The sequence below is a fragment of the Talpa occidentalis genome, unplaced genomic scaffold (assembly GCF_014898055.3).
Source record: "Talpa occidentalis isolate TD23 unplaced genomic scaffold, MPIMG_talOcc4v2.1 talOcc4.9, whole genome shotgun sequence".
NCBI classification, from domain to species: domain Eukaryota; kingdom Metazoa; phylum Chordata; class Mammalia; order Eulipotyphla; family Talpidae; genus Talpa; species Talpa occidentalis.
This window is the reverse complement of record NW_023605305.1, coordinates 14,290,140-14,307,555: the sequence shown is the minus strand read 5'-3', so window position 1 is coordinate 14,307,555 and position 17,416 is coordinate 14,290,140. Positions and strand designations below refer to the sequence as shown.

General features: G+C 38.0%; 1 protein-coding gene across 1 annotated transcript in view; it reads right to left on the bottom strand.

Annotated features, from left to right (window-relative positions):
• The window catches only part of MACO1 (macoilin 1), a 49,135-nt gene that overhangs the window by 14,910 nt on the left and 16,809 nt on the right, over nucleotides 1-17,416 (bottom strand). The window contains exons 4-6 of the mRNA XM_037501242.1: nucleotides 15,693-15,816; nucleotides 15,059-15,237; nucleotides 13,329-13,830 (exon numbers count right to left, since the gene is read on the bottom strand). Of these exons, the coding sequence (XP_037357139.1) occupies nucleotides 13,329-13,830; nucleotides 15,059-15,237; nucleotides 15,693-15,816 (805 nt within the window). The remainder of the gene's footprint in view (nucleotides 1-13,328; nucleotides 13,831-15,058; nucleotides 15,238-15,692; nucleotides 15,817-17,416) is intronic.

Below are 17,416 nucleotides of genomic sequence, written 5' to 3'. Positions count from 1 at the left end.
CTGGACCCCAAACTTTCTGAGGACCGAAGATCCTTTGTTTGGGACCTTGCCCTGTACCTCTCTTCATCTGGTTACTGATATGCACCCTGCAGTATCTTTTGCAATAAATTGGTACTCCAGTGAGTTAAAAAAAAAAAACAAACCCAAAGACATAAACTAAACAAACTCTCCAGTATGAGGCACTGATCACTGGGGCCTAAAGTTCCCACTCCTAGAAGCTGAAAGCTCTAACCACTGTGCTTTTCATCTGGCCCTAGACCACTGCCCTGTGCTGCCTTTTGTTCTGGTTTTTAATCTTTTGTGTGCATGTATCTTACTTCCAAAAAGACGTAAGTGCTACAAAATTAGAAGTTAGGACTCTGTTTCTAGAGTTTCTTCCAATACTGACCATGTCTCTAAACCTCACTCTGTGCTTAGAGTAGAACAGGGTCACTGTTGTCACATATGAGGCTCTGGAAACAACACAGCAGGCATCAGATTTTTAGTTTAAATAATGGCTGAAGGAGACAGGGTTAAATGGAGGTTTGCTTATCAAGAAGGCAGGTGCACATGAAAAGAATGAATGAACAGCAACTGCTTCATCTTGGTAAGTACCTAATTCCATTAGGAGATCCCCTGGTACACATTAATCATACAAGACAAGACTTGTTTAGGGACCACACAGCTGTCTATGCAGAAAGCTGAGCTCATTAATCAAAGCTCTGTCCCCAGAAGAAATACTGTTTACCCTCTCCACCAACTCCCTCTGCTCCCTGCTTCCCAGGTAATTCACACTGACAGGACAGGCAGCGTGGTCATTCACATAAAAATGTGAATGTATCTCATCTTAAGTGAGGCCAACACTGACCTAAAGCTGCTCCAGTATGTTACATAAACTACAGCTTTGGAAATAGCAAACTGAAGCTGCCTCAGGTCTCACTGTGGCTACTACAATTGCTTATCAGGCACAAGAATCCAAAAATAAGCAACAGCCCGGTGACCTGATGACTAGGTGAAGCCATATTACGCTAGGTGAAGCCATATTACAAAGTACATTATGTCTCTGGCCCCACATCTGTCAAACACAAAAGGCAAACAAACTCACTTCCATTAAGGAGTGCAGAGAGAGACAGAAAAGGAATTCTAGAGACTTTCATACAGCTGGTCATTTAGGGGAAAATACAAAACTGACTTCTTGAAGTCCTTCAAGAATAAAGCTAGTTGCCAACAACTAGTGGTTTTAACAAGATCTTTAAAGAAATGTGGTCAGATTTGATAATTTGTATCAAAGGTCTTTAAAATGTTTCTGTTAATACAGCATCCCACTTCCAGACATTTATTTAGAGGAATGGAGATAAAGGGTTTATGCAAAAGCTTATTGCAGCATTACTTATAATAAAAAATAATATAATTATAATATTTAATGGCTACATAAGCTGTATATTCATGTGTCTGATTGACATAAAACCATTAAAAACACTGAGAATGAATATTCAATGACCTGAGAAAATGTAACTTATGAAAAAGACAAGTTATAAAATATTATACATAATGTGCAGAATCTGTTTCAGGATCCACAAGTGGCAGCTCAGGAAAATGAGGAGCCAAGAGATTAAGATTAAGTAACTTGCCCACGCAGCTAGCACACGTGGAGGTGGGAGTCAGTGGGGTTCAGCCAAAAGTTCCATTTTGTAAAGAAAATATACATGAGAGAAAAAAAGTCTGGGAAGATATCTATTAAAATAGTGGTTATCACTCCTAGGTATTTACCCAAAGGACACAGAAACATCAATTCCAAAGAGCACCTGCACCCCTATGTTTATAGCAGCACCATTTACAATAGCTAAGCTTTGGAAACAACCCAAATGCCCAAAAATAGATGACTGGATCAAGAAGATGTGGTACATATACACCATGGAATATTACTCAGCCTTCAAAAAAGATAAACACATGCAATTTGCAGCAACATGGATGGCACTGGAAGGGATCATGCTCAGAGAAATAAGCCAGAAAGAAAAAGAAAAATACCGGATGTTCTCACTCATAGCAGTAATCTAGAAAACTTAAATAAGGGACCAGGAAAAAGAATAACTATAAGAAAGAAAATATCAAAATCAACAAACAACTATGAACCAGAGACTATGCGGGGTGGGGGGCGGGGAAAGGAGGGCTTGGGGTCAAAATAAGGGGGTTGTAATTATATGGGGAATATAAAAAATAAAATGTAAAAAAAAAAAAGAAAATGTTATAATTTGAAAAAAAAAATAGTGTTATCTCAAGGTTTGACATAGCCAAGTATAACTTATTTTTAGTATTTTAATTATTATTCTATAATTGGGAAAAAAGTTATTTTTAACAAGGAGGCTATTTACCCGCTTTCCAAGGCTTTTCAGCATTCATTGTTACTCTAAGGTTTGCCCATGTCACAGGCCAATTTCAGAATAATCCGAAAGCCTTAGGGAAAACCCAACTCTTACTTTATAAACTTTTTAGGTCACTCAAAAAAGAAGATCTTAACTTTCTGAAGTAGATAATGCCTCACTTCCTAAATCCACATCAATGATTTTTCATTCATCAATGCCTATCAAAACGAAGTTTTTCTAAATTGAGAGTATGGAAATATAGACGATTGCCCTGCTCTGGCTCCCTCTGGAAGATCTGTTTGCTAAGACACTGACCATAGGAAAGCAGGCATCGCCCTGACGTCAGACATGATGGTACCACATGTTACAAGAGAGGGTGCTTGGCAGGTCCCAATTCAAACAGCTGGTCTGTGAAGTATGTAACAACCCACTGTCCACATCCTGAATTTGGGTATATTTTCTGTTCCAAGAACACCATAGGAAAGTGGTTCTATCTCGCCATAGAAATATCCCCAGTCCTGAGCACGAAAGGCCTATGCAGCTCTCTGCACTATATGGTACGAGGAGCAACCATATAGTGTCCCAAAATGCCCTGCTCATCAAGAAGGCTGCCCTCTCTTTGTAAGTGGTCTGAAAGCTTCACTGTCAGATGTGGGGATTCAAAAACTAAGAGGGTGGTCGTGACCCGAGGGAGGTACTATGAGCAGGGATGTGTTTTCTGTGAATAAGGGGAATTGCAGGAGAGGAAAAAGCCAAACGGCCCCATAAGTACCTGGTAGATTAGCTCATTGGATTTACCAGATATTCCTAATAAAAAAGACCTTCCTACAGGAGTCAAGTCTTGATTGGCAGGGCCAAAGGGGTGGGAGGGAACAAAACAGACAATAACAGGAAGTGGCAGGTGCAGAGGTTGCAAACTGGTGAACAATCTAGTCCTTAGCATGTTTTGTTTGACCCACCCCCAACAAGATGTAAAAATGTTTTCTAACTGGAAGATTTCACATAATGGTATCTATTTTCAGCATCTCTTCAAAATATCAGAGGATTTAGCAAATCTTGACCTGCAATCCCCTGCGGTAATAATTGGCTATCCCCTTTGGAAGGGTGTGTGCTCATAAATTTCTGGGTGTCAGGTGCAGCACTGAATGTGAATGATGCCAACCCTGGCCTGCCCACTGCATGCTCCGGGCCTTTCCTGATCCTGCAGGTGGCTCAGGAAGGCCTATGCTAAAGGAAGGCAATGAGGGGTCCTTCCCAGTTCATTATTCAGCGTCTGTTTCCAATCTGCTAGAACACTCTACCAAGAAAAATGAAATGTATCTTATGAGAGAAGAGTTGTCATTCTTCCCATTAAAAGGAAACCAAAACCTTTTTTAACCCCAGAAGAGTCCCAGCTGACTAGAAAAAAAGGTGTTAGAGATTCCCCAGAGATTAATACAGACTGAAATATACCCATTTTGGCTGTCAAAGTATTCAAATAACCAGTTTCCAAATGACAGTGTGAATAACATTTAAAGAATACAGTTCCCTCTTCAGGGAATTCACCCCTAATTCCCTTAGCTGGAAATCTAATGTGCCAGTGTGTGTACTGACTCAGAATTTAACATGAAGTTTATAGTTTCTTGTGAATTCTAGTAAGGAAACTTTCTAACTGTCTAATAAGAAATCCCTGTTTTGTTAGAATGAAATCTCAGTCCTTAGTATTTCCAATGTGGATTCCCCCAAAATAATTTGTATTATTTCATAATTTATCCACCAAACATAGACAATTATCTTCTTTGATCATCTGGACATGCAGACTATTAGGAAAACCGCTGTCTTTAAATTCATTAATGCCTACTTTCTCTTTATTTTTTTAAATATATATTTTTAAAGATTTATTTATTTATGCATACAAGAGCTGGGGTACAGGCCAGAGGTGAGGGGTAAGAGGATTCACCAGAGACAGAGTGGGGAACAGAACAGGCAGACTGACTGAAATACACTGCTGAGGGGAGCAGTGGGCGAGTCAGGAGAGGTCTGCTGCGCCATATGGGTAGCTCCCTGGCCGGCTGGGGGATCAAACTCCTTCTGCAGAGGCTGGTGACAGCGTCATAGGTTGCGTCCCAATCCCTTGTGCCACCAGGGAGGCCCAATGCCAACTTTCTTAAGTGCTACACAGTTTCCAAATCACCTGTTTAAGTATAAAATTATCATGCTTCTATTAACCCCAGAATGTTAAGAGTTTAAATCACTGCAATGGTTAAAATAAAGCTTATTATGAATTACTATAAACAGAGCTAACTAAACAAAACCTTTAAGTACCTAAAATATTGTGAGCATAGCAGAAAATGAGCATAAATCAAGTATGACAATGTATATCTGCTTCGAAATGATGCTAAACAAACATAAATCAAAGCTATGTTTCCAGAGAGACAGGAAACAAGTACACTAAATTTACTAGACAGACACATGGCTCTATTATTTTCTTCTCTTTAATGATTTCCAAATAATTTAGCAGTAGCTATCTCCAACATATTTAATCTCATCAAGCATTCAGTTTTTATTCCATAATTTCATATAACTTTACCTCTCAGCTAGAAATGATACTATTACAAATAAATTATTATATGCACCTGTAGAAGAGGAAAGGCCTGCTTTGGAGGCCATAGCTCATGGAGGGTATATAGGGAGGGGAGTAGGGAAGACCAAGTAAGTCAACTTAGAGCAGTGGTTTGTCAGCACTGTGGTATGCAAGCAGCAGGGAAAGCAGCCAGGGCAAAGCCCCAAAGCTCAAATCATTATCTCCCAAGGTCAGATTTTCTTCGTCAACTATTCCTGACGTACAGCAGTATGTATTCAATGCAAAAGGGAACAAACAAATGTACATTTCTCTCTCCAGCATCTGAGATGATATACAAGCAGTCAATATATTTTCTAACCTGGGGCATAACCTCAGAGTGAAGGCAGGAGCAGACACCTGGGATGTGAGCTCTCGCCAGTCACCACAAAGACAGAGACAATGGTTGGGATTGGGAGAGGAGAGGGGCCAAGACCCACCGGGAAAAGATGACTTAGACAAGGCAAACTTTCAAGCCCTTGGCTGAGAGTGGATTGTACCTAGAGTCCCTGGCTCTCAAGCACAACCAACCCACTGCCAGAGGAAATGGCTTTTTTGACAATAGTTCCTTAGAAGATTTTTGTCTCTTGTAACTTCCAGAAATTCTTGAACCTCCTACGCAGCCTGGGGAAAAAGTACTGACAGAGTACTAAATTTGAAAACTTCCTGGGAAATACCAAGGAAAGTTAATGTTTCAAAAATAAAATCAATAACCACAAAAACAACAAATAGTCTGACATTGGGGTCTGATCCTTGACCCAGTCTACTGTAATGTTTAGGTCTTCTAACCTCAAAGCCTTTGAGTTGCTCTATACTGTCATGAAATTACTGACCTTTATTTTCCCCCCTTCTCTCACTAATATATTCTCTGCACAAAGATATCATTTATTTCTTCACCAAGTAATGAGTATCATCTACTCTCTGCCAAGCAGTGTGCACTGTGATGGATAAAACAAAAAAGGAGGTCTCTGCCCTCAATGAGCTTATATTCTATTACAGACACAACAAGAAGGTGTAAAGATTCAAACTACACAGAAGTAAGCAGTGTAGAAATTAAACGTCCCCTATAATCAACTACAACTGACTGCTGGGTATATATATTTGGAAATTACTTCAAGTAATTTTCTGTGTTCATGAAAACTACATCCACTCATATTTTATAATGGGGTCTTATTATATGATCTATTTTGCTACTTCCCTTTAACAGTCAATCTTTGATTTTTCCATTATCTTCTTTCAAGATGGGTGGGTTTCTGCCTTTCTAGAGAATCCTTTGTTAATCATTTGCACTTAAACTGATTCCCCACTTAGGGCTGTTTTAAGTGCTTGGGGAAGGGCTGGAATGATCTTAAAATTAAAAAGCCTGCTCCGCCAGGGTGTGCAGGCCCAGGGAATGCTCCCGGGCTCCCCTCCTGCCTGCCCTGACTGTTCTACACCTTGTTTCTTCCAGACAGTCAGGTCTCAGCTTTGGATTTTAGTCTTGCTTTGTGTCTACAATCCTGGACTCTATGCTCTGAGTCTTCTTTCTCATTTTCTGTTGCAACTTGGAACCAACAAGTTTCTTGCCCTTCCTTGCCTCTGAAATGGGAACTAGCCCCACCTACTCCTAACCATGATCCAGGCTAGTCCCCAGGCAAGCTTCCTACAAGGCAAAGGAAAATGGAGAGTTGGAATTAGAACCAGTATCTCTATTCTTCTGGTAAACTGCATTAGTCCCCCAATTTTATTTTTTTATTACTTCAAAATGCTCCTCTAAAATGAAAAAAAAGCAGGGACCTCTTGGATTCTCTTTTCACGTTGCTATTTTTCAGATTATTCACACCAAATCATACTGGAGTCACAGATTATTAAAAATTAGTATCTAAGAATATCATCCTTTTTTCCAACAGCTACATAGTTTTTATAAACATATTAAAATGTGAGGAAATGAAAAATAGAAAGTATTGTGAGCTATCTCCTGTTTTGTGCCCAAACAGCAAGAACACAGTAAGGAGCCTTATATAAGTCAGAGGCTACCCAACAATCTCAGGTGCTGGTATCTGGAAAACAAGATTAAATTCACAAGTCTGAAAGACTAAACTTCAAGTCAAAGCACATTTGGGTAATCTGTGCCACCAGCAAAATCCAGGTAAAAGAGAAAGTTGGTTGTTTTTAGTTTTTTTGCTGCATTTGTCCCCCTTTTTAAGAGAAATCCGAAATAATAAGACATAAATACAAGTTTTATATGGGCGAGAAAGTAGAATGAAGGGCAATGACATTTTGCTCACCACCAGCCTAAGTTAGAGTCACAAACAGATCACAACCTAAAACATAATTAACATGCTTGTGGCTAGACTGTAACTACTCCATAACACTACTTACAAAGTATGTTGCCATGGATCCATGTGCACCTAATATATTTCTCTACGACCTAGATCTGGTACTCTAAGGTAGTTCCTGCGTCTGAGTGGAAGTTAGGCACTCCTCTGTGTGAACGAATGAGTTAAAATTTCTAAAAGTCCTTCCTCAGCCCTCCTTTTTGTTCTCCCTCCCCTCTGAGGAAGCACAACCACTTACTTAGAGATTGCCGGAAAAATCCTGAGATGTTTTTCCCTTTATCCCAGGCTCTCAAATCTCTAAATAAGCAGAAATGCTTGAACAAACTAAGTTATAAGTAATAACATTTGGTGTGCCTAAAATAACCAAATTTACTTAGAGAAAAATAAAAGAATAAGATTTTGACACATGACAACTTTCCCCAGTTGTCCATTTCTTTCCTCCCCATTTCCATAACTTCAAACTTTCTCAGAACTTATCACCATGGCAATGCCTACACTCCAGGACCTTCCAAACAGTGAACGGTGGCCTCTCCTCAGGGCAAGTTGATGGTTACATTCCTGGCCTTACATTTTAAGTTCAACACTCTTAGGTCCACTGCAGTCAAAGACGCCTGCCCAGAATTACCCTAAACGACAAATTCTATGCTGGGTGGCTCTGAGCTGCATGGACCACACTAACTCCCAAGTCAGCCCTAAGCAGACCCTGTAAGCTTTCAAGGGTATCTGCAGACAGCTCCCTTCTATTCAGATGTGTCTCTGGCAAGAGCAAGAATTTGTGTTGTAAGAGTAGAGCTTAGTGTTTGCTTCAGTAACACATATACTAAAATTGGAACAATAAAGAGAGTAGAACTTAAAAGTTCTCATCGCAAGAAAAATAATCAAACTGTAGTGATAGATGCTAACTGAACTTTTTGTGGTTATTCTTTCCTAATATATATGTTTCAAATTATTATGTTGTACACTTAAAAACTACTACAATGACGTGTGTCAATGACATCTCAATAAAAGTAAGAATTTTAAAACACAACAGCACCGCTCTGCAGAAAGGAAAATGACTTTAAGTACTTCTTCCATAGATTTTAGCCATGAAAGCATGAAATCTAGTTCTGGTACCAATCCTTATACCATTTGCATTTGCATTTAAAACAAACAACACTCACAAAAACAAAAACATGAAGCACAAAAATAAAATAGGTAGATGAATTTTTTTGAAGCAGCACGGTGTAAAAGAGCAGAAGTCAAGAAACTTGGGTCCAGGTCCTGGTCCTGGCACTGCCACTCCAGTAGGAACACCTGAACTTGTCATTTAATCTTCTAGGGTTCACTTATCTGATAAACAGGTAGGGCCAGGGGAAGTCGGGCTAGATGTCTCTTACAGCTCTTGTGGTTCCTAAAAATAATTATCATTCTAAATTCAACTCCATTTTGTTAAATGCTTCTCCACCAGGTAAACTGTGAATACTTTTTCTTTATGACTCTACACCAGACATAATTCAACCACTACAAAGATATGATGTCAAATTAATAAACACTAAAAATAAAAAGAAAATGAATATTCTTAGATACAAAAAGACATGATATGGAAACAAACCAAGAAGAGACTTAAGCTTCAACATGGATATGGATCACTCTCCATGTTATACTCCAAGTTTTAACTTCTCTCCCTGAACCAGGAAACCAAAACCAGTAAATATCACACCAAGAAAGCCCACAGTCCTGGGCTGTGTGTAAATGGTGCTTTGTGCCAAGTACAAACAAAACTGTTGGCTCTTCTGTTTGCAGGCCCTGAAACTGCGGGAAAGGGGCTCAGGTGTCACGCCCTGACCCTCCTGGCCTTAGAGTAACTATGAATGACTGCACGGACCTGCCACAGGACATTCCACACCAAGTGAAAAAAGGGATTAGGCTAAACTGGGAAAATGATTTTGATACAATTTAAGTGGAAAAAAAGCAGGACACAAAAATCACACAAATACAATGGTCACAACTATATAAATTTAGTTGATGAAAAGACAAAACAAAACAGTTTTAACAACGATTTGTGTCACAGTCGTGGGACTTTTCTCTACCCCTTTTAGCCACTTAAGTTTTCCATAATTTTTTTCACATCTGAAATACTTTTAAATTGACTACTGAAGAAACAATTTAAACCAATCTCATTCCAATTTACATCATTCCTTTCAAATCCAGCATTAGTTAAAATAAATGATCTTCCTCCTCATTGCTGTTTCTGTTTTTGTCTAGACTTTTTCCCATGTCAGAATTAAAAAAATATTTTTAATTATCAACATAAATCTGTTTCTAAACATCTTGAGTAAAGAATTCATAAATCAAGCTGGCATAAGTAGGATGGTTTTGTAAGCTATGTTATTTCTCAAACCAAAATCACACTTACTTTAATAAGATCCCAAACCTGTTCCCAAAAGGATACTACAGACAACATTTACCCCAGGTTCCCCACTTTCCCCCATGTTCCTTAACCTTAGTAATCTATTATTCAGCACCTCAACCACACATTCTCATGTATTTCTCAGTTCCTCGCCCCCAGCTCATTCATTTACTCAGCAAACATTCACTACATACTTTATTTTTTATGTGGAAATATAAAACAAAGAGACTCAGCTTCTGCTTTCTGAGTTCACAGTCTGGTAAGAAAAAAAGTTCCTCAAAACAAGCAATTACTATACAACAGGTATCAGCATATTTTTTTTTTTCTGTAAAGGGTTAGATAGTAAATATCTTTGGCTCTACAGGCTATCTGGTCTCAGTTGCCGCTACTCAACAATCACTGCAGTGTAAAAGCAGACACAGACACTGCATAAATGAACAAGCATGGCTGTATTCCAATAAAACCTTTTTAAACAGAAACAGACATTGGGCCCAGATATAGCTTGGGTGTTACCTGCCAAGCTGTGTATACAGCACGCTAGGAAACATCCTTAGAGCCTGGAAAAGATGCAAAAAAGGCCTAAGGATTGCTTGCCCTGTCTCAGGGAATGGCTATCAAACCTTATTTTGACAGCCACTCTAATCGAGAAGAATTCTCTCTGAAAGTGGTATACAAATGAATCCCACCCCCCCCGCAAGTCACTTAATTGGTTCCTCAAAAACAGCAGTTCTCAGCCATGGTATTGAGACAAATAGCTGCAGAATATGTTGCAATTAATTTACTACTAATAATACAGTGGTTTTCAAATGATTTTTAAAAAAACACTAGTTATCTGTCCATATTCTCACTAAAGCATCCACATGGAAGTTATAGCCACCCTGGACTTACACAACCCTGCCTACAGAAATGAAAGGCACACGAACACACTATCAGCTCATATATACTTATATCAGAAGGAACCTTAGTGACCACTAAGTCCAGCCCCCTCTCTCTGAAGATAACAAACCCACTCTCCAGCTGTCAACTTAAACATGTCAGGTTTGGATCAGTTACAGTTTAAATAATATTCATCAAAGCACACATGAAGTGAAACAAGAGGAAATAGGAGATAATCAAGAAGGGTAAGTGGAAGTCAGATAAGGTCTCCTGCAACCAAATTGGATATTTGTTCAGATACTCTTCTATCTATAAACTTCCATTGTTGTTCATCACAGAAAAATGTGAAAATGCATAAAAGTAAAAAAGAAGAAAATAAGGGCCTCCCTGGTGGCACAATGGGTTAAGCACAGCACTATGAAGCAATCTGCAGCCTCTGCAGCACGAATTTGATCCCTGGCCAGCTAGGAAGCTACCCACATGGGACAGCAGACCATTCCCATTTCGCCTACTGCTCCCCCCAGTAGTGGATTTCAGTAGATCAGCCTGTTCTGTTGCCCACTCTGTCTCTGGTGAATCCTCTATGCCACCCCCACACCTCTGGCCTGTACCCCGGCTCTTGTATGCATAAATAAATAAATCTTTAAAAACAACAACAAAAAAGAAGAAAATAAACATACAATACAATCACAGGGGCAATAAGTAATATTGTCATTTGGTTATTTTCCTTTCACATCTTTTTTCTGTGTATATTAGAAAAAAGTTTTTAATAAAATTCTTTCTATTTTCTTCATGAAACACTGAGCACTTTTCTATATTGTTTAATATGGCTAAAAATATAATTTTGTAATGTCTGTATTAAAAGTCCATCAAATGAACCATAATTTATTCAAATTTCTCCCTTGTTGGTGGATATTTAGGTCACCCCATTGTTTTTCATAAAAGTTTCATAAAATTTTCATTACATTAAAAATTGAAACCAATTCTAAGGAAGCTTATAAAATTATTTAAATACAATATTTTCTATTATATAGTTGACAGCAGGAGTTCCCTAAAAGAGTAGTCCTTCAGCTCAAGGAAGAATACACATCAATGACCACAAGAAGTAGCGCTGCCTCCCAGGAGCAAGTAGAGGGCAACAAACCCACGTCATCACCCCCAAAGTAGTAGAAAATGGACCACCTGAGTCCTTAAACTTCTTTATTAAAGGAAGTAAAGGCAATCAAAATGACAACAGGGATTCAAGTAAGATGGTGTCACAATACTAAGTCTTAACTGTTCTGTCTACAACATCCAATAGAGGAATGTAGTTTTGACTTGATGGTTATTATTAAAATCATGTAGGGAAAAGGATATTAAAAAACTGTGGCAGACATTTCATTTATACATACAGATTTGTGGGCTATTCCCTTTGAAACATAAGGTCAACTAATTGGCTTTTTTCCTGAAGGCATCTGGAGAAGGTTCTGCTGCGCACTGCCTGCAGGACGTGATGTGCACCAGGCTGTTAACAATTAGGACACCAGCCCCGCATTAGCAACCATGTGGGACCCCTCCAGAGCGGCCTGGGGGCTCTGAAACCTCCAGAGCCTTAAGCAGGAGAACCAAAATATATTTCCCTTTATCTAGCTGCCAATTAGAAAATTAAAACAAATCCATAATCTAGTTTGTATACTTTATAATGCTGGAAACCCTCCCTTCGAGAATTGTCTGCTCTTAAGCAAACCAAAGGAAAATAGAAAACAATTTACTGGAGAGTGTGAGTTACAATCGCTCTACTGAGCTACACATTAAAAAAAAAACCACCTCCTGGTCTGAGCCCAGTTTCCAAACGAAATTTAGGTAACAGGAACACACGTATGTCTTATAAAATACATAAAAAAGGGCAAAATTATATCTGAGCCAGTCAAGGTAATAGTACAACAATGTATTTTTAACTAAAGATGAGAAAAGGAACACCATGTCTATCGTTGCACTGGCCTATGGACTTTTTAGAAAGCAATCACTTTTTTATTTTTTTTTTTAATTTTTTTTAAATAATAAATTTTATTTTTATATTCCCCCATACAACTGCACATGCCCCATTCTGACCCCAATCCCTCCCCTCCCGCCCCCACCCCCCAAAAAGTGTCTGGTTCAAAGTTTTTTGTTGATTTTGATTTTCACTTTCTTATAGTTATTCATTTTCCTAAGCAATTACTTTTTAAATTAACTTTCTCAGAGTTATTTGGGTGATAAGTGGAAAGTCAAACAAACACAAAGTGGTAAGGACAACTTTCTCCACCCACTGCCTGCCTCCTTTGTCTGACAGAAATCTGAATGAACAGGAGAGTACTCTCCCTTTTGTGTCTGTGCCAGAACTTTGGATGGATGAGAAGAGTAGAAGGGATCATTTTGACAATGGAAATGGCACCTAGCACTGGAATGGTGCTAGGTGAAACGAGCCATATACACACAATAGAATAAAAAGAACTATGGATGTGCACTCAGAAAAGCATAAAGACCAAAGAAATGCCTCTCTCAACATCACTACAAGAAGCAAGCTACATGTAAATCTGTCAAATGTGGAAAGTAATCATTGTCACGCAGAACACTGGAAAGATCTGGAGTCAATGCTTCAGGACAATGGCAGTAGGTGGCCAACAAGCCGTGTGAAATAAACATTAAAATGTCAAGTACCACAGAGCTAACAGTCCCAGTGTTTGGTTACAAACACCTACATGCCCACATGGCAGTGTTTGTTTTTGAAGATCTAAGTCAAGTTTACTGGAAAGTGCTGACCAGAACACAGCACACACACTTACCTTACCAGTGCATCTGGCTTGCTTAGCTGGTTATTAGGAATACAATTTTCCATTAAGTCCTTGTGTGCACTTGGGCTCTTGCTAGTGCATTTTTGCTTCTTCTCATTTTTACTAGATGAGGAAGGAATGCTCCCATTTGTGGCGCTGTGACTTCGAGGTGAGGAATTCACAACTCCACTGGCATTTTTGTAATTTTTTGAGGAAGCAGTGCATGAGTCCTCTTTCAAGAGATTTTCTGTACTTCCCACAAGATCATTATTTAATCTTTTACTGTTGATATGGTTTTCCATATATTCAATTTCTTGTATTTTAGAGTCTACAGGTTGTAGAATATTGTTGTTATTTATTCCTAGGTTGTGTTTTTTGGCATCTTTGTCCTTTTCTTTCCCTTTTTCTCGGTATTCTATCTCTGGCAAAGTTGTAGAGAGTTTTTTGTTGGCTGGGATACCTCCGTTGTGGTGTATGAGGATCGAGGAATCCATATCAGGTAATCCTTTGGCTGCTACAATACCAAAAACAAACCAACAAACAAAAAAACTCACACTGGAATATTTAGTTGTACAAAGACAGAGAGCAGAGTGATTCAACAAACTGCATTAGCTATGCTTAGAAATTTACTACATTAATTTACAAACTCATTTAAAAGCAATAACCACATCACATTATACAAACTTCAATTAGCAAATCCAAATAAATTTGAGAAGATGCACATTTAGAAAATCGCCACCATTTGTAAACACCAACTCATTAACATTTGGCCTTAAAAATAAGATGAGAATTTATAATTAAGTCTTATTTTATATATCAGTCAAATCTAAATTGACTATCTCTCGGGTGGCACAACAAAGGCAGTCACACTCCTAAGAGGTCATATTTTAAAAGATGCCTGAATTATGCAAAATGTTAAAAACTTTATTAAAAGAAAGAGGTTAAATGAAACAAAAAAGAGGTGTGATGTTAGGATACAGGACACATCACCTTTTTGTGGACTCTAACACTGAGGTACTAAGGCTGCACCACTTACTAGATCACGTATACAGACTTCTCTGTATCATATCTACACATTCCAATTTGTTAACGTCTACTCAGAGATATTTTTGCACCACGCCAGAAATAAGGTTTTGCTATATATCCACTAAAAACATGAGCCCAAATGTCCTACTCTCAAACCAATGAAGACTGGGATTGCTATTAATTCATCTATTGTTATTCATTATACACTCATTCAAGAGGCCCTATTAGGAAAGATTCAATCTAAGAGCTACACTGCATCATCGGAACCATCTAGAATGGGACCTATCCATCTTTGCTCTATTCAGAAGAACTCTGACCTATGAAAGAGTCATTCCATATGTACATTCCTAGCTTGCTTATACTTTGGTTGTTGGTTTGCATCAATTACACACTCACATAGTTGTATCTGCTGAGAATAAGTATCTTTAAATATTCATAACACATAAAATATTAAAATCTAAAATCTAAAAATAAAATACATACAAGTAATAAACATGTTTATAAGTGTGTGATCTTCAGAAAGTAGGTAGAAAACATCACCCACACTCTGCACCTCAGGACCAAACAAAGCAATGGCCTGAGAAGGAACGTCAGAAAATAGGAAAATCCTCAGCGGACGTCTAAATCCTGACAACTTTTCAGAAAGAATAAAATTCTTCTGACAGACAAAACAATAACTAGCCTACTAAGCTAACAGTTTTAGAGTAAAGACCTACCTTCCTCGGCCTCTTTTTCTTGCTTCTGCAGCATCTGTTGCTCTGGTGGGAGGGCTTGTTGAAGAAGCTGCATGTAAAATTCGTTCTCTTTTTGCACTTCCTTTTGCTTCCTTAACCGCATTTTGTAACTCACATAACTTTTGAAGCCAAAGCCCAAAGTTACCACAGGGTACCCAATACTAGAAAGAAGACAATCCATACAGTAATTGAAAATAAGGCTAAGGAAATTGTAAATTCATTTAAACCTCATAAAACTGTCATGTATTTCATCAGGACTTTTTGGAATCATCTCATATAAAAATTGGTAACATTTATCAGACACCTCTGTGTGCAGCATTAAACACGTCATGCATAACACCTCATTTCACCTCTACCGTGATCCCATGAGACAGGTCCCCAATATTTCAGGTAAGAGAATAAGGCTTAGAGAGAGTGCCATGGCCACGGCAACAAAGCTGTTAAGGGACAGAACTGGGATGCAAACATTCATCTGCCTGAACAGAGAATTTAGGCTCTTTACTATGATATTATGCTATTTTCTGGGTCCATGCAAAATCTCTATGAAAAAGTTACACTTCAACTACATTGAAAGCCCTGCATTGAATTACAAATGAAGAATACATGTAATACTCACCAGTGAGCAGCGAATGGACGACAAAGGTCTACATGAAAATTTTTGAGATCTTTAAATCTAATTGCTGCTTCAATATAAACAAAGAGTATCCAAAGGGACACTGTAGGCAGACACACTCCCCGTTCTGTGGGAAAGCAGTGGAGAGACAAGCATCAGTGACACATAACTGACATGACAGCTGGGTCATTAGGGAGACTGATTCAACTATAGTGACTTTCATGAAGATTTTCAAACTAACTTAAAAAAGCAATTTGATCCAAACTGAAAGCTTTTATAGGCAAAGAGTGTCATGGAATCACAGACAAAAATAAAAGACAAACATTCTAGCATCCAACACATTCCTACTAATCAATAAAAAAACAGCTGAAGAAAAATAATTTGTAAGTCATAAAAGAAAGATAGCTAAAAAACATGAAAAGATGCTCCACTTCATTACTGATTAGGGAGATACAAATTTTAAAATGAGATTCTATTTTTTAACCTATGAGACAGGCAAGCATTGAAAAGACTGGTACTAGAGGGGTTACAGGGTCATTCTCATACCTGACAATTTTTTGAAACCAAATAAGGCAAGCAAGTTACAGAGAGAATAGGAGGGAAAAGCAGTGACCTTAAATACTAAATGGTTTTTTGATAAGGATCTAAGGGATGAAACAAAAGAAAAAAATCATAGAATCTTGGAACTAGAAAGATCATTTAGTCCAACTTCCTCATTTTTTTGAAGAGTAAAATAAAGCCCTGAGTTCAATACAAATTGGGTCCCAGTTTACAGAGATAAAACTGCTTCTAAGTAGACTCTAAGTCCTTTTAGACCTACTCCACATGTGTAACAAGACATAGGAAGCTCTGTGAAAGCAGCTAATGGCCTCAACCATTCCCAGAAATTTAACATACACATAAAAGGAACTTTTCACAATGTAGCAGGACAAACAGCAACCTACAGGATATACCTTTTCAAAATAATTTCAAAATGTTTTTTAAAAGTTGTGTTCCCTACTCCTTATAAAGTTATTATAAACCTAAGTACATTATAGGGGAAAAATGGAAAACACTGGACAAAACACTTATATTTTTACACCTATCAAACAAGTAAAAACCACACTGGAAATATTTTTGAACAAATGTAATAGTCACATTTGGACATACAGTTTTGTATCCTGAAAAAAGTTCACGATATAGTATCATTCTTTTGTAACAATATATAATTTCATCAACTATTTCTAATACTTTTAAAGAATTTTAAATTTTAACAAGTACGAGAAATTAACGCCAAATTATATAGCTTGCACTCATATTTATTGGGCCCAGTAAGAACACAGTTTGTTATGTTTTGTTTGTTTGGGTGCTAATCATCCCCAATTAAAACAGACTTCACAAACTGAGCTATTTCAACATGCATTTCTGAGCCTAGGGCTAACAAGAGGCCAGGCTCATTTATGACATCAGCTTCACTGCTGTCCTATGGGCCATCCACTGAACTTGCAGTAGGTTCTATTAATAGTTCTATGAGTCGTTTTTTTCCTCTGTTTCTAAGACATTATTAAAGTAATTTAGGGAATCATTAAAATTTATCAGAGTCATAGGTAAACTGAGCTGAAAGGCTCCCTTAGACATTATCTTGATTACTCCATCTTCACATTACAGAGAAGAAACAAACCTAGAAAGAATGACAAATATAAATGGCAACTTACTAGAAACTGAGGCCCAGTATAAAAAAAATACAA